Source organism: Falco rusticolus, chromosome 7, assembly GCF_015220075.1.
Source record: "Falco rusticolus isolate bFalRus1 chromosome 7, bFalRus1.pri, whole genome shotgun sequence".
Classification (NCBI taxonomy): Eukaryota; Metazoa; Chordata; class Aves; order Falconiformes; family Falconidae; genus Falco; species Falco rusticolus.
Genome location: NC_051193.1, coordinates 19,338,160 through 19,357,018, shown reverse-complemented (window position 1 = coordinate 19,357,018; position 18,859 = coordinate 19,338,160). Strand labels below are relative to the sequence as shown.

Here is an 18,859-nt window from a genome sequence, read left to right as displayed (position 1 = left end):
GGGGTTTTTTTATGTCTTTCTTCATTTCTTTCTTTGTCCTGTTTTGTTGGGGTTTTTTTTAGTAAAACACCAGTGATAGCTTTCCCACCGCACATGGCTAAATACTTAAGAATAGATAAGAATACAGACATAAAGAAACAATGAATTTTTAAGACAATTCTTAAGAAATACCTGCAAACATTTCATTGTCTCCCTTTAGTGAATTGGGCTTTCCCCTGAGCTGCCATCATAAATATATTTTACAGCACATGGATGATACAAAACAGGAATAACAGAGGCAGTTTTGTTATCAAAGAGCATTGCAAGCCAGAGTTGCAAAAACTTCTTGTATCTTTGATACATTACATCACTTTCAGCTATATAGGAAGTGAATACAAACTTAGGTGCTAATCCTGTGAAGATGTATGCATTGTATTGATTTCTACACACTACACTGTCCTACTGAAGTTAATGAGTTTAAGGTTTTGGAGTTGGTTTTTTTTTTCTTGATATGGTCACTCTGTGAGCTAAACCCTCTTTCATGGAAGTGATGAGGAACCGGCCACTGATTTTCCAAATAGGAATATGGTTGTGCAATACTGGCCAAACGAAAGGTCCATTAAAGACAGTGCAGGGATGTCCAATTGATTTATTTACGTTAACAATAATGCTTGTGTAAATTAATAGTGGTTTTGTACATGATTTACTATTAATATTATAAACTAATAGGATACTGTATAAGGCCTTTTATTCATGAGTGCTCAATCCTGCATGACTTACAAATATGAGGAGCAATCTTGAGCTATGAATGAAGATATAAAATCAACATATATATATTCTCCTGTGTAGATTCATATGCCATGTGGGTGCTGATTTTCATGATTTAATCTGTTCTGGGAATGGAAACAAGCACCATTATTATTTGGAAATACTGTGAATGCAATTAGCAATTTGAATCTACTGAATTATTGAAGTCACATAAATTAAAAGAATCAGTTGTTTAATAAAAGCTTTTAAGCAGATTGTAAACTGCATTTTATTTTACATTCTCTAGAGTATCTTAGATTATCACCTTCCCTTTTGTTTTCAAACCTTTCAAAGTTTTTACCAATATAATGAAACAAGTCACAGGAACACATGCCCAGTTATAAAATACTCTATATACATCTTTTACTTTGTCTCAACTCCACTTGGCTATTAATTAAAAAAAGGTCACAATACTTAAGACCACGAGTTAGGTTTCTTAACACTGTTCATGAATCATCTTAGTCTACCACTACATTGTATAACACTACTTAGTTTACACATACACAGAGAAGATATCTGTAGAACTGAACGATTTTCTGATGGTATCTAGGTTTTGAAAACTGGTCTGTTTGGTGCCAATTCTGTCTCCCCAGGAAGTCAATAGTAAAATAAACCGTAAAAATGGCCACTGAATTCAATTAACTAATTTGTATCAAGGTAGAGAATCTTGCCAAACTGATGTTAAACAAATGATATCAATTTGGGGGTGTTTGGTTTGGTTTTGGTTTTGGTTTTTTGGTGTGGGTTTTTTTTTTAAAGGGGGTGTGTGTGTGTGCAGGTGCTTATCTACACATATATGTAGATAAATAAAAGCATATACCTGCCTGATCAAGCCTGTGAAACTGGGGAGCACTGGGATACCTTTCGCAAATTAGGTGCCAGCTTCACCAATATATTACTCCAGTTTTACATGGTGCTTAACCTCCTGAGAGCAACTAGAGTACTGCAGTGGCAAATGAGCACCTCAGCCCTAAGAGCATGTTGTCAGTTGATCTGTGAAGAGCTTGGCTTGCATTTACCGCCTCGAGTAAACACACGCACGTGCGCAACAGCAGCGTGTCATTTGGTACATGCATTTCATTTGGATTACAGGCTGGAACAAGATCGTAGTCTGCCTGTTTAGCCAGGTAAATGTGAATCTCTTGGACAAAACCTTGCAGTCATGGTCCAGGCTCTCCCCATGTTGGAACCTCCTGCTTCATTTGGTGGATCTGCTTCTGTAGTTCGTCTCTGTCCAGCTTCATTTTTGCTTCTAGAACTTGCCGTAGAGACCCAATGCTCTCGTAGATAGCTGCAAATCCTAATTGCAGGTGAAAAGTAGATTAACTCATGATCAAAAGCAAGAATATCACATAATTACTATCAAAGTGTACTTCTTACCATAACACTGTGCTTTACGCTAGGAAGACAGCAAAAGTTCTGCAGAAAAATAGGACCGTAATCATGTGCTGATGGCAAAAATGCCGCCAGAGGCAGCCAAGCTATGGCCACGTAGGCTCTGGGGAGAGCACTTCTAAGCTAATGAGATGTCACCTTGTTGCTATGAATTTCACACTGAGTGAAAATCCTTTTTAATGTCACAGGTGCAGCCATTACATGTGGCCCAAAAGTCTTCACCTGCTTCGATGCAAGCAAAGGCATTTTGCATATAATTATAGGTCGATCATTGTTACCACAAGTCAGAATAAAGAACTTGATAACTATGGTCCTACCAGCATTAACTTCAGCTTTCATTTCTTTTATATCTTCATTTATCTCATTTTGAAGTTTGCCGATGCGAATGTTTATCTTTTCTTCAGTCTGTTTTGCTTCCTGTGTTTCCATGGTTATCTTCTGTATTTCTTCTATTTTGTCAATTTTCTCTGCCATTTGGTTAAATTTCATCTCTATAGCTCTTTCACTCATTTCCTGGAGCCGAGAAAAAGAATTTTTATTAGTTACTCTGCATATGAAATTACAGTGTTCTTTCCCAAATGTGCAGTAGATATTGATTAATCATCTTTTATGTGGAATTCAAAGGTGTAAGGAATTATAATTTTTTTATAAAATGGTTTAAACTGACTTGATTACTGTAGGCTACAATACTGATCTATTTAGAAGTAATCAAATTTATTTGAAGACTCTCAGGCTGTAGGGATGGCATACTTGACATCAGTGAAAAGTTGTACAAATATCGAGGGGGTCTGAAAATCTCACTCAAGTAATACCTCAATTACATCATCTTAGTTATTAATAATGCTTTTGCATACTTCCTGAGAAGCATTAATAGGACATTTTAACAAAACTTACAGTGTTTTCCTTAAAAGTCAATGAGAGTTGGTCAATTTTTTGCACAAGCTCTTTTTCAATCCTTTCATGTTCCTGTTCCAACCAGCTACGTGCAGACAAAATCTGGCTGCTGAGTTCCTCAATAGCATTTTTTAATCTAAGAGCATAATAGAAATTAGCAGGTACAAAATAGCGGAACTTGTGGTCATTCAGCAGTGACTTTTTATGAACATGTTCATTAAAAAAATTAATCACAATTTAATACATTCTTGACACCATATTAAGGGGAATCTTTGAATTTAAGGCTACTAAAGTGGATAAAGTAACATTGTTTTCGAAAATAAAGATGAAAGCACAACAAAATAGCAGGGTTTTATACGAAACACATCACAACATTTTGTGACATAGTAGGTGCAAAATCTTTGCAGCATTGAAAACAGAATAACATCATCCATTCAGATTATAGTCTTCATGTCTGTAGGTCTTAAATCTGAACATAGATTTGGTAACCGTTTATTTTAGTGGTAATGCTGGTTCATAGAGCCACACTTACGTTGCCTATACCCACCTCAAGTTTACACCAACCAATGGTGCCAGTGAAACTGTTTCTTTAGACAGCCTTTCTTCCAGTGAATATTTGAAATCTGGATCTATTCTTTCATCTGGTTTTCAAATAGTTTTACTGACGTAACTGATGGAGGTTGCGTGAGGATGGCAATAAGCAGTAAGGAGTAAGGATGCGGATGGCTTAAGCCAGGAGTGCCACTGAGTGAGAAATGCCTGGAGAGGAGTTAATAGCTGAATTGAATATATCCCTATATAATGTCCAGTAGTAGCACAGTAGCTTATCATTAATAATTTAGGTATTTGAGTTAATTATTTAAGCCAATTGAAAGCAGTAACGCTTTGTGAATGCTGTGCCTTGCTGCCTGGTTGCTTGAGTCGAACTTTTTGCACCGCTCCCGACAGCCACCTCCAGCATTAGTTGCTTCGTACAGCTCTTGCAAAAAGGTACCAGGCCACTCCTACAAAAATCCTTAGTTGTGTTCTTTAATACAAGTTCTGCCTGAATACTTAACCAGGGACTTAATGGGCGGTTCAAAATGGCCTAACAACATTAGGGGCAGGATTCTCGTTGCAGGTGAGGCCCGCTCGCTTTTGTAACATCTGTGGGGCACACATGCACAGTTAAAGAGGTTCATGCTTTTGCAGCCCCGAAGATACAAGCAGCTGGGGGGTGCGGCGCAGGGCCGCAGCCGGGCTGGCGGCACTCACTTCATGTCCAGCAGGTGGAGCTGCTGGCTGCTCTCCTTGTAGGCCAGCTTCAGCTTCGCCTCCTGCTGCACGATGGACTGCTCTACTCTGCTCAGGAGGTGAGAAATCTGAAACGAGATTCACTATTTACTATTTTGCAACAGCATTTCATCACAGTCTCATTTGGGATATTTCAGAACAGTAGAGGAGACCTTAAAGTAGGGCCGGTTTTGCTGACATTTAAAAAATTGAATTTGCACATTTCACTTCATTATGAAAAGCATACTACCTTGCAAGACGAAAGTAGCAACATTGTAAAAACGGTAATTTTTCAGCCATAAATAATTTGAACAGTTTTGCCTTGAAGGCACCTGCCTGCTCCCCCCCTTGAGACACCTGAATTTGCACCATCCATCCATCTCTGTGTTGCCATATAAGCATGGTAAATGAATGGCAAAGCACTCCACCAGTACCGAGTGATATTCATCACTTCATGTATAACAGCTACTGCAGTGCTAGAAGTGCTGAATTTAGCTGGGGGGAGGTCATTACTAACAGAAAATACTTCTCACCAAAGCAACCATCCCAGTTTCACAAAACATACTGTTCTGTTTTACAAGATTCATGCCAATATGCTCCTGGCATGCTAATACGCTATACAGAGTCTTCTGAGAGAGGTAAAGTGGATTTTAACCACTTGCCGACTGCAAAATGAAGATGGAAAAATACTTTTGTTGCCCAAGAAAATGGGAAGGCCTTGAGCTGGAGATAGGAAGAATCCTTTTCCTTAATGTCCTAAGTCTCTGCTTGTACCTAGTGCTCACTCCCATTCTCGTACCCAATGGAAGAGAAACACGGCAGACAGATTAACGGATTCACAGAACCCAAACCCACGTTTTTTTGCAAACTTTCAACAATTGTGTTCAAATACGTATGAAGTCAGCTAGGGAAGGCCAAAACATACAGGGAGAGACACTGATGCTTGCATTGTTGTGGTAGTTTTCCAGAGCACCTCTGTTCATTCCTGGAGGCCTTATAATACTAGCTCCATCTACACAGCATGCTAAAGGCAGAAAATTAAGGACTTTTTTCAATTAGACCAGCACAGTAATGCAGCTAGGTACCAGTATTCAATCTAATAAGGACTGTGAGCAGATACAGCTCTCCATTTGCAAATCTGTGACCTCCCAGGACAATAATTAACAGTACTGGAGTTTGTGTGGATTAGACTATACCTCTCACCCGTACATTGATCACTTTGGTCTAAATACCATACCTGTATTTCTGCCTCTTTGATTTTAGACTCTAAGATGAGCTTGGAGGTGTGTTGGTCTTTACTTAGGCTCTGAAGTCTTTCATAGGTAATTTTATGCTCTGCAGACAGTCTGGCTAACCCAGCGTCACACCTGTTTGAACAAATAAATACCAGAGCAACAGCTGAATAGAGTATAAGGTCCAGGCTTTTAAAATTATCCATTTTAGACTGGGCATTTCTGTGAAATTCCTGGCTGTCTAACAAACAGTGTCTTACAAGACTGTAACAGTGGTGATATATCTCACAGTACTCAACAAACTGCTCCCAAATGGGACTAGAAGTCAAACAGTCTGACCCACAACATTCCTGCCTTCTTGGCACTGACGTAACACATGGAGACTGCGGTGTTATCAGCCAGGGAAACAACATTAGAAATGCAAAGATGCAGAATTTCAGTCCCTCGTATTTCTGTCATACTCCAGAAGACATCTGTTAAGGTGTGCATGAGTTCACCTACAGGATTAGAAGCCTAAATAATTGAGGACCATTTTTTCCATTATTGAAGCTGTGTTCTCCTGAGGTTTGCGTACTTATTTTTATTTGTGAAATAGTAGTATACATTTAATATGTGTAGCAAACAATGTGAGGCAAATTTTACAGTTACTAGTCTTTATTTAGGTAAAACTGTCATTGAAAGGAATGGCAATTTTGTCTCACAAAAGGCTACAAAATGCCGTCCTGGAGCACAGTAATTATTATTTCCTTTCTTCACACTGGAACATTACTCGATGCTGTAACATTTTCAGGACAAATGTGCTATCGAATATGTGCATTTTGTACCACATTTGAAAAACACTTTGGTCAGGTGGATTTCATCTACAGTAACACAGTTAGGACATTAACTGAGCTGTAAAAATGTGAGTACTGTAATTTCAGGAGTAAGACCTCTGCGAAGCATGAGTCGTGTATTTTTTTGCTAAGGGAAATATGTAATTGGCAATGTTACCAAATTTGATCTATGAAACTGATGAGGAACAGACAGCAGCTACAGTTTGAAGAAGAAAAAGGCAGTAAGAAGGAACAAGCAAAGGCACCTGAAGTCATTACCTAAACCGATGACACATTTTAACATCTTTCTAGTGACATTTCAGTACAAAGGCTTTCATTTCAACACGCATTTTCATCACCTCGGTTACAGTAACTACAGTATCATTAAACATGAAGGGAAAGGAATGGCTGAAATGACAAACGGAGCATCTGCTTAGTATTACAGTAAAATTTAAATGTGAAAATAATCAGTAATGCAAAATAGCACCTAAAAATTATAAAACCTGTGAAAATTAAAATTATAATTCAGCAGCTCAGCATTGTGAGACTTAGTTAGTAGTATCTGTAGGAAGACCAGCTAAGGTTTACATCGCAGTGAGCCATACTTGTAGGTCTTACGATCAGGCAGTTTCTTTAGAAAGACAAGAGAGAAGCCAAATCTCTCCAAGTTGAATCAGAGGAAAGAAATCAGCTTGCATCTAGTCACCAAAAGCCTATGGGCTTAAAAAATATAGTTTTGTTTCTCTGAGGCGTGACAGAAAATATGAAAAGAAACAGCTTTGAAAACTACTGTAGCAAATGTGAACAGCAGGCATCTGTAACTGATTTTAAGGCAAATGAGTGTTTTGGGATTAATCACAGTGCATCTCTCTTCTTTGTGGAACGCAGTTACATGATCAAAGGGGTCATATAGTTGCACAGTAACTGAAACATTGAAATCTGACTGTGTTAATTTAGTGTCAGCCTGGAATGTTTATCCTGCTATGTTGTTTGGTTTGGTTTTTCAAACAATATTCCATATATTGAAGTGGTCGCAGAGAAGTCTTTTTGTTATTTATATTGTACACACTTACAACACTTGATTAGTTTTGACCTGGAAGAAAACATCAGTGTTCTGTAGACGAAGAATTGATATTAGTTAAGTGAGTGTACATTTTGAGTTTAAAACTTAGAGCAATTAAATAACCTCAGTCCATGCTTCTACTAGCCTTCAAATGGTGGGGAGGTAATAATAAGATGAACGTAACATTTTTTATTCAGGTTTCTACTTTGTGAAGGGTCAGAAGAAAATCAGCAAACCAAACAGAAGTACATACTACAGTTTGGAATTTTTCCCTGTTAAAAAAAAAAAAAAAAGAAAAAAAAAGGCGGCATGTTACAATCCCCAATGAACTTCCCATACCTCTGAAAGTTCTGCTTTGATATTACTTTATAGATTCATGTTAAAATGACAATATAATTCTTCTTAAAAATAGAACCAACTGTTTCTGAACACTGGATTTAAGTTCCTGTGTAATTTAATCAGACTGTCTTAAGTAAATATAAATCATATAAATAATATAAATTTGTAATTATATATATAATAAATATAAATTATATAAAATAATACAAATTTATTTTTATTTTAAATTATATGACATATAAGTCATATAAATAAGCCAGGAGACTATGGATATAAAGACAGAAGTTGAAAACAACTTTCAAGGTTTGGCCATCTTAAAAAGACAAAGAAATGAGAAATAGATTTCTAGGAGAAATACTACTTTAAAAAAACAAGAGCTGTATATAAAACCATTTTTTACAAAGAAATGCACAATAAATAATTCTCTGTCTTCATGCCTGAAATTCTGAAGCTGGCTATACGAACAACCCAGTGCAGTTTTTCATGTGCAGTTGCACACATGCACTGTTGAAAATTGAGCTAAAGATGCACTAGAATGTGTTCATTGTACTAATGCTTGATGTTGGAGGACATTTTCTGAAAGTTCGGATTGCCAAGCTGTGTACTTACTGGAAATTCGTAAATGAAGAATAAACGGAGAGTTTTCATAGTGCCAAGTGTTATTCTCAATTTCAGAATACAGCATAATTCTAGAAACCAGGGATGTTTAATACAAACAGTGAAATTACCAAACAACTGCCTTCCAAGTCATAGTAAGCAAAAGCAGTAGTTATTTTTCTGGTGCCCTGAAGAGCATTTTTGTTGCCTTTGATCTCTAAGAAATCAAAACACAATGGTTGCTCTATTCACTGTCACGGGGGACCAGATAAAGCTGTGAACTAAACCAATGCTCTGCAACAGGATGCTGTATAAATTAAGCTATGATGGTACATAAAGATTTAATGTTCCTGTTCTATTATAACAAGAGATGTTTCAGTTAAAATACCAGTGTTTCAGTGAAAAACAAGTAGCTGAAGAAAAAGTAGTGAAAAGCAAGTTGATACGTCCAGGGGATCCACTGGGCAGGACCAGCAGAGCTGGTAGGTTCTGAGTAGCCTGGATCAGGGAGCCCAGATCATGCTCATCGTGTGCGTCTCCTACACGGCAAGTAGCCAGAGTGCAGCACATTTATTGTACTTATGAAGTTCCTAAATGCAGTGCATCCCAGATGCATCAGGCTCATTTTCTGTGCAGTGTAGGAAAATCTGCCTACGTGTCATGAGTCCAGGGTGCCTGAAATGAATCAGATCTATAATGTATATAAAAAATCATCCATATATGCAAAGTAGGCCCAATTTGAACATGCAACGTTGCCATTTCTCTGGATGTTTCAGCTTTCGGGAAGCTTCTAGAGGCAGCTACTTAGTGCTATGGTTCTGATCAGGCTGCTGTATTGAAACTTTCCAGATGGATGACCATAGTCCACAAGTTATTCTGTAAAAAAATTCTAAGGCACTATTCATGAGGTTTATGATCCAGTATCACTAGAAATAGACTTGGTCAATTTGTGTTGCCAACATCAGGGTCAGAAGGCTGGAGTGATGGATCTGTCCAGATCCATCTAAAAGGAGGCATCTACCTCATTTTCTGCTCAATGTGTAACTGAATCTAATAGAGAGAATATTTTTCTTAAAGTGAATAACACTGGTTCTTAGGAAAATGTAGGGCATCATTCATGGTGAGCACTGTAATGATGCTTTACAAATTCATCAGTAAATTGTGCTTCATGAGAAATGGCCCAGAGACATGAGCTGTAATGCGTGCTCAGTCTTCTGAGAGGGATAGGAGTTCATTCTGTGGCGCAGGTGGGGTCGGCTGTGAGGTGTGTCTGAATGTCACTCCTCCGGAGCTGTGGGTACGTGGGTTTGGAGCTGTGCTTCAGAACTGCATGTGCATTAGGGATCCCTGTTCTCGTCGTTAAAAGCAGCATCCCTCAAGAAATAACGAGACAGTTGTTCGATGATATATTGACATGTTACAGAACAGTTGGTGTTAGGAAATAAACACCATCCTCTCCAATATTGAAGTTGAATAGGATGTTTAATACGCATGCAATTACTGGAACTGAAATTTGGCCAGAATCCTGAGACTGACACTAAAATTATTACAGGACCAAAGGGCTCAGACTGAGGTGATTTACTGTGGCGTGGCACATACAGACTGATGCACACCGACTGTCCTGCACACTTCTAGCCTGGAGCACACGTGCTGTGCCGGGAGCTGAAGGAGCTCGGTGTGCAGTAGCCTCGGCCGTGCGTAGGACCTTGGCTGTGGCCGAGAGCTGATGCACGGCAAGCTGCTGACCCCCAGTAACTAGATCATGTGTCTAAGGTTTCACTCTTTGAACTCATCTGAAAACTAGCAGGACTAGATGTAAATGGGAAATTACATCAGGTGAATTCAGCCTGTTTTATATAAGGAACATTAGCTAGAGTAATCAGAAAGTGTTTATCCCGAGGGAAGTTTCTTGTAAGTACCTGTGTTGTGCCAACAGCATAGCAAACTGCCGCCTTGACCATGATCTCCAGATATTGCTATAATCATTAGTCACAGGAACATGAATTTGCAAAGTAGAATATGTCTGTAATTAAAGACAAAGAGCGTTCTCCTGTGGAACACTGCTATAACTTGATTTCTGGTAAAGGGAAGCTTTTTCTCTTCCTCATTCAGGGAAAATTTTTATGTAGAGAGCATAATGCTGAATAGAAGGTAACAGTTAAAAAGACTGTAAACTGCTTCTGTGACAGTAATGAATGCAAATATCCAAGGTTCACTGCACAGTCTGAGATGAGGCAGATTGGTGTAATCTCATACAACTAATTGCAACCCAGGCGCAGTACGAGGGCGTTGCCCTAAGTAAATAGAAGAAATCCTGGCTCAGACTGCGCTAGCCCACCGCCGATCCCCACAGCAGCACTGGGGACAGGCGAGGGCCCCGCTGTGGGGCTCCTGCTGGCCCGTGTTGATTCACCCGAGTCCTGCTACTGAACGCAAAGGCGCCGTATTCTGCTGCGCAAGGTGTAGCAACTGCGTGGCTCCCATACGGACCGCACCCAGGCTGTGGTATGGTCTCAAAGTGGACTTTTTATATAAAGAAGCAGGAAGAACTAAGCAGGTACATTTGTCAGGGATTTCTCAGTGACATAGATAATATATATATATATGTAAAACCCCTCTGAAGTATTCTTTACAAAATGGGCTATCAAAGTTACAGTGGAAACATGAAACAATTTATGAGAAAACTTCAGTTCAAGGCAAATCTCTCCCAGATTATTTTTGTAGGCTGTTGAAAGTTATCACTAAATCAGCTGAAGGGCAAAAAAGGAAAACTATCTGTACAATATAGACAGTAGATCAAATTCAGGACAAGTGGACATCCACCAAAGTTATTAGCCAAGCTACTTTAAGCCGGATTAGGTCCTTTTTCTATAGGTGTTACATGTCCTCTGTCTTTTGTGCTCAGCTTGACAGACACTGAAGCAAACGCTGTTGTACTGGGCTTTGTAGATGTGTCACCGGTGGTACAAGCTGAAGCCTGTGTAGCTGCACAATTGAAACCTGGAGTTTCAAGTAGCCTATAAAACCCCGTTACTTTATAGTTTTCTGTTCCTTACGTGCCGGGCAGCCTGCGTAGTTGTTAATATGGCTAACCAGTAACTGAATGCACAGATTTTTGCTTCTAAAACATATGCAGAAATGTGCAGCTATTCTGTTCTTTACAAGTGCAAATTGTTCCCTGCTGCCTTTATAATTGTGCTAATTAATTTGTTTCAAAGATAGACCAGCCTAAGCGGAGTACTTTTTAAAGCTGAACCAAATCCAAATTCCTAAGGAATTTGAGGTAGTTTATTAAAAACTAATTTCAGGAATTAAGGGTGATATTGTTAAGTGTAATATGTAATAACGGAGTGCAAAGGATTATTACTAATTTTCTTGAAAACACTGAGCAAAATTATCCTGGGAATTCTGCCAAAGTTGAATTCAGCCCATTATTATTAACATTCATACTTCAAGATTAAAACAACATTAACTAGGCCCCAAAAGATGGTTCTGTGTTGACTTTTACCTTGCAACTCTTCCCCGAAGATCTCCTAAACCAGAAAGCTGCCGCATTTCCAGACTCTTCAGGGTAGAATTTGTTCCATAGCTGAGATTGTCTCTGACACGTATCTGTTCCTGCAGCATCTACAAAGCATTCATATGCAAATATAAACTCAGTATGTCGCATGTAAGGTACACTTAAAATATCGCTCATTATTTTTCAGTAACATAAGAAACCATTTTATTATTACGTTACTAAAATCTTTCTTTTGTTTTGTACTAAACCAGATACTTTTTTTTGGTCATTTACTCTTTCTTATTCTTAGTGCCCAATCTGCACATAAATACTGTAACAAAGTGTAATTTGACAGCGGAACCGGGACTTCAATATTCATTTTTATCCTTTCGTTTTCGCCACCACGGCCCGGGTGCTGACAGCCGCAGAGGCCAGCCGTGGTGGTATCTGCACACGATTAGGGCACAAAGCCGAGCAGTCGGTCTGGCTGCTCCGTGTCGTCACTAAGTTGGAAGTGAAAGAAAGTTTATTACAGAGCTGAGGCATTTCCTCGTGTTTACACAGCACAGCCTTTGGGCTGAACTTGAGCTGGGTATTACTGTCGCATTAATTAATTTTTTCAGGATTTTCCGATGCAGCTTTCGAAAGCAAGCTGATTAATACCACAAAGGTTTCTGTGTTTATGGGCTGATATCCCGTGCTATTTTCATAGGCACTGCAAGAATTGCGTCGTTTGCAAACAGTTTTTCAAGTTCTAAAAACAATTTATAAGCTTTACAGGATCTTCAGACCTTGTCTGACCTTTACTCCTCCTGTGGTAAACTTGCTTACTAAATTAGAAGGAATGAGTAGCTGAAATGCCATTAGACTGTGAAAAATTCTTAACATACCTCGATGTCCCGGTTGAGCTGCCTCACTATTGCCGTTATGTTTCGGATATGTTCTTCCAAGAGTTGCCTAGCCAACCGGTCACCCCCCCCTTTGTTCTGCATTCTGTGCAGAGTGGAAACAATGTCCTCCTTAATGCGAAAAGCGTGTTCCACAAGAGCCGCCGTTGTTTTCTCATGGCTTAGGATTCTGTCTTCCAGCTGATCCACAAGGCTCGCGGATGCCAGCGGGACCGCCGTCAGCGCCTGGCTGTGCAGCGGTATGTTTCGAACCCGCCTAGTGAAGAAGAAGATCCAGTCAGTGTTAGGCTCTCACCCAAAACTGAGCAATGCTGTTCCGCGGGAGACAGCGTGATGCTATCTGCATATCGATGCTGAGGAGCAGCACCAAGATGCTCGCAGGGAGAGGTCCCGCTGCTGCAACTCCGTGGGTGCTGTGCTGGCTGCAGCACCTCTGTGGTACAAAGGCAGGTCAGGCTCTTTTTTCTACCCTTTAAGGGAGCTTACAAAAGCGTAGGATCTCAATAAAAGGGCATTAGCATTATAAAAGTAGTTACAATTCAGAACTATTAATCTGATTAAGAATCCAAATTCAAAACCTTTTCATTGAGTTTCAAAAGTTTCCAACGCTATTTGTCTCAACAGTTCTCAAGCTTAATCCAAGTAGTAAATGCAGAAGGTAGGTACTGCGAATTCAATGGAAACCGACTGAGATTTAAAAGGAGTAGCTTGCATCCGTTCTTTTTTTTACTCTCTGTAGCTACCCAGTAATACCATACAGAAGCTTGGTCCCCCATGAGCTGGACAGGAGGATATGCAGGTGTAGAAACTGAGGGGAGACTGAAATTATGACAAGCTTCTTATAGTTTCAGAAGTCAGTTTTTCCCCCAAAACAGCTTACGTTTGGGTACTTTGAATAATTGCCTTTTTTTTTTTTCAAGAGAGCTCTGCACTGCATAGCTTCCATGGAAAGGAATGGAGCTCATGGGTGCTCCAATTCAAAAAAACTTAGGCTGCTAACGCATGCAATCTTTTCCTGCTGCTATATTCCGTACAGAACAGTTTTCAGAAGCATAAGTGGAAGATACAAGTTCAACCCCACTTTGAAAGAGGACATCTTTTTTCTTGGAACTCTGTTATTTACTGTGTGTTCTCCATGTTGTTTCCTGTTAAATGAGCAAAAATAACAGTTTACTTTCACCATGATGATACTGATAGAGACGTAAGAGGACTCCAGCAAAGGTCACTTCTGGCTCTGAATTTTCACGCTCTTTCCATGCTGCTAGAAGACTGGCTAAAATATAGTATTCTTGGACTTCTATTCAGTTACAGTTTAAGCTGTTTAATTCCTTTGGGAGAGGATTAAGTAAAAGCTGAGTAAGGAACTGTGATTGGAATGAATCTACAGTGTCTCATTTTGCTTTGCATACTAATGCCTAAGCCCCAAGTCACAGCATTACTATAGAGAGAGAACTGACAGACATAATATTCTATGATATGAAGATTTTACTTTTTACATTCCAAACTGTACCTTTCAGAAGGGGCAAGAGTTGGGAAGATTGGGCTTCGCTGGGCCATCTTCTGGTCAATAATTTACGTCTGTTGAAAAAGTACACGTTGAATTATTTAACAGTTTGTATCTGGCACTGGAATGACTTAATGCTTCTGCTTTAAGTGAACCTTTAAGTAAAGTTTTAAGATTACGCTGACAGCTCTGATCTTGGAAATCAAATACTGCGTATGGAATAAATGCAAATAAAAATCAATACAACAGAACAAAAGGAGAAAACCTAAAAACTGCTAAAAAGCTTTTTGTAGTGAAAACAATACTCTTGAAAAAGGCAGGGCTGACAGCCTTGGAACCGAAATCTGCTGTTGCCCCACAGAACTGGTTTGGCAGGACAGAGGCAAACAAAGTTCTGGTCCCCAGTCTGTCAGCTGGTCTCAGACATCATCAATCAATGAATGAAAAAGCAAGATCCACAGGATTATCGTAAAGCTTAAGAAAGTATTGGCTAGAGAATGAAATAAAAATACTTCGTGACAGCGGATTATTCAGGTTAGGGTGTTTTTCAGGTAAAAGCATTGGCAGTCAGAAACCTAAGTAACATGTGTTGGACATCAGCACCGTTTAGCAAAACTGAGTCTTTTATTTGTCTTCAAATCTAAATGACTACACTTTATGCTGTAACTAAATTCTTCTGCGGTAAGAATATAGATTCTGGGTTTAATTTTTAGACATAGCCAGCCAGACTGTGACAGACGTTGCAGCAGGGTAGTTCTGTTAAATAGCTTCAGAAAGATGTTTTAGGTATCTTACTGTAAACAAGTACCTGTACCTGGCTCAGCAGCTTTGTTCACTGACAGAAATTAATGAAATGGACAGTAGCCTCAATCAAATCCAATTTTTCTGCCCTATGTAAAACAAATAAACATTTTTAACTATAAATAGAACGATCGTGGCCCAAGCCTGAACTCTTTGGGAACCTAAAATCCCTACTGAAAACTAAAGGCTGATGTATGAAAAGAATTTTGCAATCGGTGATGAAATCTGGTGCAATATGCTGTACAAACTGAAAGAGAAAAACAGGGTTATTGAAAGAAAAGTGTCAAACACCGACTGTAAAGAAGTGATAGGACTATCCTCTGAGATCTCAAAATGCGAAGCGTGTTTATGCTTTAGAAATGCATGAAAGCACTGCCTAAAAGCAGAGAGCAAACATTGTCACAGTATGTGTGTTCTATTTATAGCACAGTGCTTCAGAAACTACAAATTAGAAAAAAAATAGTTTTAAGAGAAGCTGGGTTGCTGAGCAGCAATGACACTAAACTGGAATTCAGAAGGTCTGATTGTGATTCCGTGCTCAATACCTGATCCTCATGACTTTGGACAAGTTATTTCCATGTCTAGTGACTCAGTTTCCCCATATGGAAGACAGCGATAATGATACCTGCCTCCTTGTTGAAGTTCTTACATGCCTGTAAGTAAAAAGCACGCTATAAGAGCTGGGTATCATGATGACTTCTGCATTGAAAATCCTGCGCAGACACTGGATGTCCAGTCCTTTCCCAGTTGCTGTTTGTTTTTTGGTTGGTTTTGTTTGGTTGGGTTTTTTTGTAAACAATGCCACCACTCTGCAAGGTCTCACTCCTAGCTGTGCCGTGGGGTTATACCGAAACCCGGCACCCAGTTCTCAGCAGATCTGAACTCATTTACTCTTAGTCCTCTGGGCCAAAACACATTTTAATGATCTTGATGCAGTGAAGCATTTAAACACAATTGAACTATAAACACAGGAATATCCCACTGATTTAAGAAGAGCTATGCGTATCACAGCAGCAAAGCACTGGATGCTACCTAGAAAAATGAAGAACAAATATTAAAGTCTGTACATCTAGCAGTGTCTTAGGGAAATGCACCTTACAAAAACCATCCAAACAAAAAAATCCTCAAGTGTTTTAATCTTACAGCCTTCAGGATCCATTTATTATAGATCGAAAAAAATGTTTGCAGCAGAGTAAGCATAGGATTGCTCGACGTTTTTACTTGTTCTGCTGGGCTACCATTAGACATGCAGCTAACTGCAACCGTCTGGAGAAATTGTGCGCATGAAACAAAAGTTACACAGATGGACTTCTTATTCATTTGTTATTGCTAACTTAAGCACATCACTCAGTACACACTGAAATATCAATTATCAGATTTCTTGGTCTAATCCAACACCCAGAAGGGATGTGTTAAGACCTCGTTCAGCAGTTGTACAAAACTTTTCTGCAGTTTGGAGGTTATCTGCAGTAAACACTAAGAGATACATGTCAGAACTAATGACAAAGTCCCTCCTTGTGAGTGTGCGTAAGACCGATTTAGACTAATAAATACAAAACAAAAGAAAAAAACAGGATGCGATGCCTAGAGTCAGAGGAGTGTAGTTTCACATAGCTCCAATTTTAATGGCAAGTAAACTAGGGTCAACTTAGATACCAGTTGAAGCTTCAGGTGCTTAATTTCTTTTTTTTTTTTTTTTTTTTTAATGAGGATGTCTCCTGCTTGATACTGCTATGGGAATGTAAACAATGTTACATGGGAATGTAAACAATGATCTATTAACCCTGTCAATTTTGGTCGATTGATTCAATTTACTGAATATGATTCAATTTACTGAATATTCTAAACATACTTGTCACAGGGATGATATAAAGACTTTTTTCCCAGTTGTAACTGGTATGCCTAGCACTAAAATAGCAGTTCGCTTCATCGGTTAGGCAGCTTTTCCATACAGACCGGGGTATGTCTTTAGCGTTTCTTTAGGTCACTGACAGCAGACGTGTAAAAACTTGGGAAAAAGCCGTATATGGAACATGCTGGAGAGACACTTCTAGGAATGCAAAGTTCCCCCCTGGCTCCTGGTGCTGCGGAATCCCTTCCTGCTGCGCCAGCGCCCGGCACGGCCCGAGGCTGCGGGGGCTCCGTTTCTCGGGATGGGAGGGATAACCACACCTGTCGTCTTGGGGTTTCCATCTTCCATGCCGACCCGTGCTAACTCTGTGCGCCTCGCCGCGCTTCCCACACGCGTTCCCACTGCACGCCTGCGGGGTGGTGGAGCCCTGTTAACCCTGACAGCGCTGCTGCCGGGGGGGTGAAGCGGGGGGGGCTGTGCGGCCCGCGGCAGGTCCCGGGGGAGCCAAACCCGGCTGGGATACCGGCCAGGGATACCGGCCAGGGAAACGCTTCCACCGCGCCGCTCGGCCAGGGAGCGGCTGCGGGCGCTGCGCGGGGGCGCAGGCAGCGCGGGAGCCGCGGGCGGGGGGCAGCGGGACAGTTCCCGTGTCGCAGCTGGGCACGGAGGGGGGTCAGGCCCGGCTGTACCGGGAGGGCACGGAGGAGGGTCAGGCCCGGCTGTACCGGAGAAGCACGGCACGGCCGAGCCCCTCCGCGCCGCTGAGCGCACCCTGCGCACCCGGCCCCACGTGCCGTACGGGGCGCAGGCGGCCTGCCGGGGGGGAGGGGGGGGGAGCACCTGCGCCCGGGGATCGGGGCCACCGGCCCTCGGGGGAAGCGGGGCCGCCAGCCCGGGCCGGGGTGTGCTGGCGCGGCGGCCGGGAGCGGGGCCGGGAGCGGGGCCGGGAGCCGTGCTCGCGCCCCGGCGTGTGGCGGCAGCGACGCAGCCTGCCCTGCGTAGGGCCGGGGCCCCGCCGGCCGTGCCGTTCCCTGCCGCGCCGTGCCGTGCCGCGCCGTGCCGCGGGGGGCACCGCTACGCGCGGTGACGGCCGCGGAAGCACGGAGTGTAGGACAGTGACAGTGACAGTGACAGGACACGACAGCGCAGCCAGCGCCACCCGAGGGCCATGCAACGCGGGGCACGGAGCTGCCACGGGCTCCCGGGCGGGCGCAGGGCGCTGCGCGCACTCACCAGTGCCGGATCGCGGCGGGCCGGGGCTGCCCGCCTGTCCCCCGCATGCCAGCGGCCGCCTGCGCCCCGCTCCTCAGCGCGCTGCCGCCGCCACAGCGGCGCTGGCCGGGCGCCCTGCCTGCCGCTACGCCGCCGCGCCGCGCCCGCGGGCCGGCCCTGCGTCCATCGGCGGCGCCGTGCCCGCCGCCCGCCCGCCCGGCTGCGCGGAGCGGGGCCGCCGCAGGCCGGGCTGCGGGAGCGGCAGCGGTTGCCAGGACGCCGTCACCATGGCAACGCGCGGGGCGGGGGGCGGGCGCTCCCGGACGGGCCGCGCAGGGGCAGCCGCGCTGCCGGCGGCGCGCAGGGTCCGCGCCCGCGGTGCGGGGGCTGGGGGTGGCAGGGCAGCCGCGGCTGGGAGCTGCCGGTGGGGCAGCAGGGCCGGGGGTGCGGCGGGGGCGCGGGCTTTGCTGGGGCGTGCGGCAGCACCGGCGGCGGACGGCGGCAAATCACGGGTCTGGCGGTCACGTTTCCGCGTGGTATTTTCAAACAACATCTACCAGCTCGCGTCAGTAAAACTTCACGTATCACAGCAGAAGTGATCCTCCGCTTGCGCAGCAGGGGCGTGTGAGCGAAGGGAAAGTATTCCTGGAAAAGCAAAGCGGCGGTGGGGTGGTGCCTGCGCTTTTGTTTCCT

At 42.5% G+C, this 18,859-nt stretch overlaps 1 protein-coding gene across 1 annotated transcript; it reads right to left on the bottom strand.

Annotated features, from left to right (window-relative positions):
* Nucleotides 1–608: 608 nt before the first annotated feature.
* Nucleotides 609–18,342, bottom strand: FAM81A (family with sequence similarity 81 member A). Its single transcript, XM_037396242.1, has 9 exons — nucleotides 18,188–18,342; nucleotides 14,308–14,375; nucleotides 12,780–13,053; nucleotides 11,899–12,017; nucleotides 5,585–5,714; nucleotides 4,330–4,436; nucleotides 3,076–3,211; nucleotides 2,499–2,694; nucleotides 609–2,086 (listed from the first exon to the last, which is right to left on the bottom strand). The coding sequence occupies exons 2-9, from the start codon at nucleotides 14,352–14,354 to the stop codon at nucleotides 1,947–1,949; spliced, it is 1,149 nt and encodes a 382-aa protein (XP_037252139.1). The 5' UTR covers nucleotides 14,355–14,375; nucleotides 18,188–18,342; the 3' UTR covers nucleotides 609–1,946.
* Between the last annotated feature and the right edge of the window lie 517 nt (nucleotides 18,343–18,859).

Bases quoted from the DNA above. Each gene is read 5' to 3' on its own strand.
- FAM81A (XM_037396242.1), bottom strand. From the start codon at position 14,354: ATGGCCCAGCGAAGCCCAATCTTCCCAACTCTTGCCCCTTCTGAAAG. The intron at 13,054-14,307 runs GTACAGTTTGGA...CTTCTTCACTAG, and splicing joins ACTCTTGCCCCTTCTGAAAG to GCGGGTTCGAAACATACCGC. The intron at 5,715-11,898 runs GTAAAAGTCAAC...TTGTTCAAACAG, and splicing joins CTTCGGGGAAGAGTTGCAAG to GTGTGACGCTGGGTTAGCCA.